Source organism: Siniperca chuatsi, linkage group LG12 (assembly GCF_020085105.1).
Source record: "Siniperca chuatsi isolate FFG_IHB_CAS linkage group LG12, ASM2008510v1, whole genome shotgun sequence".
Lineage (NCBI taxonomy): Eukaryota > Metazoa > Chordata > Actinopteri > Centrarchiformes > Sinipercidae > Siniperca > Siniperca chuatsi.
In genome coordinates, this window is record NC_058053.1 from 4401001 (window position 1) to 4407687 (window position 6687).

Here is a 6687-nt window from a genome sequence, read left to right on the forward strand (position 1 = left end):
GAGTGTGTCCGATCCTTCTCTCGCGATATTTTACTTATTTGTATTTAGGTTGCCTCCATTGCATCCAACAAAAAAAACTCAGTACTCGCCATTGAATTTTGTTATTTGATCAATAGCATTCAGTTTTGAGCTCTTGGGGGCGTTATCGATACACATAAATGAGAACATTAGCGTTTTGTTATCCCGTTATCTCAAGGAAGTTATGTTGCTTGTAATATGTTGATGTACGCGCGTAACGTTACCGGATTCCATTTGTCAAGGCACTTAGCAGCTAGCTCAGGCTAGCTGCCCGTGCTGTATATTAGTTACGCCAACTTTGTTTAATTGCAGCCATATTAGTTTGCTACTACACCACACTTCCGCTGATACTGTCGTTTTTAACAACACTTTTGGACCACAAGAGCTTCAGAGAATGCTGGCGACGGGAGCAGTGAGTATTTAATATCGGCGTACTGTACGGTACTAGCCGTCTTGACATCCATTTCCCCCGTTTGTTTCCCCTTAAGTTGCTTTAAGGTTTTTAAAACCATCTTTTAATCCACTACTGTCTGATAGTATCATACATATATTGTGTATCATGTTCCAACTCTTAATTGGAGCTTTATATGGAATATTGAAAGCCAGGACTCCATGTTTTTTTAAGGCTGCACTTTTCCACCAAATGGAAATATGCTAGATGTCTTCTATATCAGCTTATCATTTCCCCAAATTCAGCCTAACATATTTGGTGTTTTTTGAAACTAAAGGCTCTCCACCAGAGCTTAAAATATATTGTGGTGCTTTGAATAATGTTTGGCTGCATAGTTTGTAATGGCTGGGCCACTGCCTAAGTAGAAAAGTTATATTTTGGCTGTGATATAACTAGGTAAACGCATAAGAATATTATAGTCAGATCTCAGTAAAACTGCCAATTCATTCACAAGGATGCCAGGATAAGGCAGTTTGCTTCCATAAAAACAGATATGATATTTTTTGAATACCTTGATATCAGTTATGTGATGCCATATTGTGGGTATGTCGAGTGGTATTTGTTCTAATAAACAAAACAATGTAATTTCTCATAACATCATATTGATATACATTAAGTATCCAAGGTTCAGTTGCATGGTGATGATAAATGCATTTATTGATTATTTTCCCTACCTTTTACAGGCTGTAACTAACGTCACAGCCCTGGCCCAGGTAGACCGGGAGAAGATCTACCAATGGATCAATGAGTTGTCCAGTCCAGAGACCAGAGAAAATGCCTTGCTGGAGTTAAGCAAGAAACGTGAGTCTGTGCCAGACCTGGCACCAATGCTCTGGCACTCCTGTGGCACCATTGCTGCCCTGTTGCAGGTATGACCCATGTCCCATCCCTAGCTGTAGCACATAGTATCTCTTTGGTCACCATATGTGTCATTAAGGGCTGGGCAGCTCTGCCCAAGTTTAGTAAATGGAGGCCCAAGTGAGCAGAAATGCTTCGAGCTGGCAGGAATTATGAAGTCCATTACTCTGTTTTTCTCAAAAACTGTAAAACTAATCCTCCCACATTTTTTGTTCAATTGACACCAAACTTGCTGCACTGCATCTCCAGACCACAGCCGATCCAGCCAGATTTTTGAATGATCGAAAATTGAGCCCACAATGCATTAAAATGTTTTATACAGTACTGTAAACAGCAACTGCAAATTCTGATAACACTTTACTTGGGTAGTCCGCCTACAGATAGTTTATTGAGTATTTGTAACATTTCAACTGTTTCGCTGTTGTCTGTAGCTGTTTAACAGATTGTCAATACAGTAATATGTGACAATTCATGAACATACCCTAACTGAGATGTTTTTTGTGCCTAAACCTAACCAAACCTGTATTTGTGAAACAGTTGAATTGTTGAATCTCAACTTATAAGCTGTTAAAATGTTACAAATATTCTATAAACTATCTGTAGGCGGACTCTAAAAAAGTAAAGTGTTAACCAAATTCTCACTAAATAAATCTCCAATGTTCATGAAAATAAATGACTACATGACATCAACATTTTAACTATTGCAGTCAATGGAAATAGAGCATTTTTAAAAATCAGTTTGTCACTTATGGAGCAATCAATCTTTGTAGAAATAAATTACACACATCTATGTTGTCTAGATGAAGTACACAAATTCTCAGAATTTAGTCTTGATAACTGAACTTTTGACACTAGTTTGAAATCTGCCTTTACATCCATGCACATCTGTTATCGCAACCCTGGTGGTTGCATAAGTGTTAGTGTGAAGCCACCTCTGATTTTCTCATTTCTCCGGGTAGCTCAACATGATCATGTGCCATTGGTGGCAAAGGTTGTGAGTTCAAGACCCGGGTGATGCAGAATGAACATCTTATACCTACTCAGGCATTGTGCTGTGTGAATTAGAGACACATGACTTCAAGATTTAATGATAATTTTGGTCCGGAAAGTTCTGCTGATGGACCCTCCTGTATTTCTCGTTTGTCTTCCTCCTCTTCCTTTTTCCATCTTCCTCCTCTTCCTCCCCCTTCTTCCTCCTCAGAATGCCCAGCCCCGACCCAATGCTGCGCAGCAGCTATAATTATATCTACTGTTGTGTTGCCTTGATGATAAGTTTAACTGATTTCTTTCCATATCTTATTTCTTTCTCTTTTTAGGAAATAGTGAACATCTATCCATCTATAAACCCACCTACGCTTACAGCTCACCAGTCTAACAGAGTGTGCAATGCCCTGGCACTTCTACAGTGTGTTGCCTCACACCCAGAGACACGGTAATTGGGAGTTCAGTATAATAAAAAATTGCAGTGCTTTTTGCTCTGGATTTGTTGAAATCTCACGAAATGGTTCAGTTATCATCAGAACACAAATAGTAGCAAAATATTTCAATGAGATTTGTTTAAAGGATTTAGGTGTACCTCCTATTGTCACGCACATCTCATGATGGCACATTTATGGTGCCTTGGTTCACTCACGTAGAGGTTACATTTACAAGATTCAGAATAATCAAACTTAAGAGGAAATTAAAATCACTAAATTATACATCAAGCATAACAAGAATTAAACATGATTACAAATACACATGCACTAAAGATATTCAAACATATTATTATTCGTGTGATATGTATAATTTCCCTCACACTTCAGTGACTGTTAAAGGTAATGCCCCAGAACTGACTTCTTTATCAGACACATGACTCATTTCCTTTTTAAAAATGTGTGTATATAATGTCTTACATCTGGGAATTGGGCCTTTAATCCCTGTTCTTCATGAAGTTAATTGCTTGTAATCGTAGAAAAGGTTTCAGTCGTAGTCTACGATAGAACACTCCTGGACGAATGAGGGACTACACCGTCTTATTTTGAAGATTTGCTTGTAATGTTATAAAGGTGACGCCAGAGCTTTCATCTGATATTAACTGTGTATATAAGTCTGGTCACATGCTTTTACTTCTTTGTTCCTTCCAGGTCAGCTTTTCTTGCTGCTCACATCCCTCTTTTCCTTTACCCTTTTCTTCACACTGTGAGCAAAACACGGCCATTTGAGTACCTGCGACTTACCAGCCTCGGAGTCATAGGTAAACTTTTTCAGAACTTTACTTTTTTTTTTTTTGTTTTTTCTTGATTGAGGGTTATTTCCACAAAGCTGTGTGTTTATCATTCTCATCCAGCCGTCTTTCTACGTTTACTGCAGGTGCCTTGGTCAAAACAGATGAACAAGAAGTGATTAACTTCCTCCTCACCACTGAAATCATCCCGCTGTGTCTCCGCATCATGGAATCAGGGAGTGAGCTCTCCAAGACGGTACTTAACTCTTCCAGCTGCTTTTCAAACAGTCCCCTAACTGGCTTATACTCTAACTTGACTGTTGGTATACAGTAATAGTTCAAACCTGTGTCCCACCACAATGTATTCTCCTTCTTTCCCTCTTCATGTATCAGTTACTTATTTTTTTTACTCTTAAGTTATAGAAAAATAAATAATATACTAAGTGACAGTTTCGGTGCCTAACAGGGTTATACCTTCAGGTAACATCTCACCATTCTTCACTTCATTTTGTTTGGCAGGTTGCTACTTTCATACTGCAGAAGATCCTGTTGGATGACACGGGGCTGGCCTATATTTGTCAGACGTATGAGCGCTTCTCCCACGTGGCCATGATCCTTGTAAGTGTCCCTTGAGAAACGTCTGAATTTGATTACATTTAAGTGTGACCCTTGGCATCAGTTATAAGAGAAGATCCAATATTTTACAATATGATTTTCATCTTTTTCTGTGCAGGGCAAAATGGTGCTCCAGCTCTCCAAAGAACCATCAGCTCGCCTGTTGAAGCACGTTGTTCGCTGCTACCTTCGCCTCTCAGATAATCTCAGGTAGAGCGGTGTTGTACAGATACAGTATACTGTATGTGGTCACCTGTTTTAACTTTGGCTCTTGATTGAGTGATGACCTGTGTAAGATAGGCTCATGACCCTGGAAACTAGTAACTGGTTAGAGAAAATGACTGAAGAATCTGATCATCAGTACTTGCCACTAGGAGGAGCCATGACATAAATACAGTGTGTGGTGGCTTTCAGTTAAATGGCTTGCCAGCCTGTGGTCGGAACTTAATGTTTGCCCACTAATTGCAACAATTACTCAATAACCAGAAAATTAATTTATTGCCATTTTGATAATGAATTTCCAAAGTTCTAAATATTTGGTGGTTTCAGCCTTACAGATGCTAAGATTAGCTTTCTTTTCTACTCTTAATATCACTATAAAACAAATACTTTTGCTCTTTTGGGCTGCTGCAATTTTAAAATATTGCTTTGAGCTCTGGTAACTTGTGATGGGCTATCATCTTTTAAAGAGATTGCAGCTGATATAACAGGGTTTCCCCTGGTGGAGGTACACCACTTTGCCTGAAATAAGGACCACCCCTGCTAAAGTCAGAAGAAATGACATTAATCTAAAGGGAGACAGCAGAGACCCCACATCATACAGCAAAGGCCACATATTTAATAAGTGAGGGGATCGTTTAGATCGCCTTCTAGTAACTAAATCGATCACGAGATGAGATGTGTCAGGGCCAGTCTGATTCTGCTCAGCAGGCCACATTGATTGACTGGTCAGTCACATCATACATTCACTTTTGGATAATCAAAGCAGCACATTGAAAGGTTAGAAAATTTTAAAGTTTAACGTTATATGTTGACCACCTGGATTTGTGTTTTAATGTCAGGATGTCCATGTTGTTTGCACCCATTACTCTGATCAAAAGTTAAAGAAGAGCACAGAGATACAGCTCTGCCCCTCTGCTCCTCCAAAACATCTTGTGGATGAATCCACCATGTATGACACAGAGCACAGGGCTCTGCTAACCAATTTCCTGCAGGAAAGCCTTGGATGTTTTATTGAAGTTTACCAATATAGTTTATCAGCCTGATGGGTAAAATATAGCCCATTATAGCTAGTATCCCTTTAAGTAATCTCAACAATGCATGGAAAGGATATGCAGGTAAGCATATTTCAGAAGAGAGGTTGTGCTTTAAAAAATAAATTGGTCTTTGATAATAAACAGGAGAACCTCCATAAATAACAGCCTTTATCTAAGGAATAACCTCTCTTCTGCATGAGTTTTCCACACGTGTATGTAATCTTGATGTAGGTAGAGAAGTACAGACTTTTTAAAAAGGTTTACCTCTCGCTGCCATTTGGAGCCACCAACGTGAGAAGCTGTCTGTTTTATAGCTAGATGCTGTTAACAGAAAAGTACATTGGTCTGTGACACGTGGCATTCCTTCCTCAGAGCGAGAGAAGCCCTGCGTCAGTGTCTGCCAGACCAGCTGAAAGACAGCACCTTTGCCCAGGTCCTGAAGGACGACACTACCACGAAGCGCTGGCTGGCACAGTTGGTCAAGAACCTGCAGGAGGGCCAAGTCACCGATGCTAGAGGCATCCCACTGGCTCCGCAGTGATGGGGACAAAGTGCTTACAGCTGACGCAGAAGGACTCTCATTACTGTCTAGATTTTGTATTTTGCCATATGTGGTGCTAAGACTGTCTGCAAAGTGAAGGACATAATAGAGGAACATTTGTTTGCTTTTGGATAGATTGATTATTTTACACGTTTTTCTGCTAGTATGTCATGAGGTCACTATCACAACTGAAAATCAGTTTTTTAAGAGCCAGACTGATAGTGGATTTTCAAAGCCGATACTGACATCGATATTTGAGAATAATTTAAATCCAATAATGATATATTGGCTGGTATTTATGACAAATGTTTTTGGCAAGATCCCTCAAATTTGTTTATAAAGAGTTGTGAAAAAGATGTCTGGGGAAGGATATTCTACAGTTAAAATAATTCACTATCAAAACAATTTTTGAACAGTAAACTTAACTGAAAATTATAAACAACTACAAGTAACAACAAAACAAATACTTGGAATTAAAAAAAATACCAAATGTACATTATAACAGCCTGTAAAACATTTATTGCGTCAGTCAACAGCACTGCATTTCTATCTGGATGGCTGTCAACATATCAATACTAATACATCAATCATAAGGCAGTATCTGATGTTATCAGCTCTTCCAAAATATCGGTCAGCTGTTTTATTTCCCGTTTATCACTGTAACTTCCTGTAACATTCCACTTCAAAGTAGGAGCTGTTATTTTTTTGCTTCTTTTGTTTCGAATACAACATTAATATTCTA

At 38.9% G+C, this 6687-nt stretch overlaps 1 protein-coding gene across 1 annotated transcript; it reads left to right on the top strand.

The window, feature by feature from the left end:
• The first annotated feature begins 42 nt into the window (after positions 1-42).
• On the top strand, positions 43-6687 carry LOC122885014 (CCR4-NOT transcription complex subunit 9-like). The gene is made up of 8 exons (XM_044215552.1): positions 43-430; positions 1153-1338; positions 2644-2759; positions 3454-3563; positions 3680-3789; positions 4053-4151; positions 4267-4358; positions 5777-6687. The coding sequence occupies exons 1-8, from the start codon at positions 413-415 to the stop codon at positions 5943-5945; spliced, it is 900 nt and encodes a 299-aa protein (XP_044071487.1). The 5' UTR covers positions 43-412; the 3' UTR covers positions 5946-6687.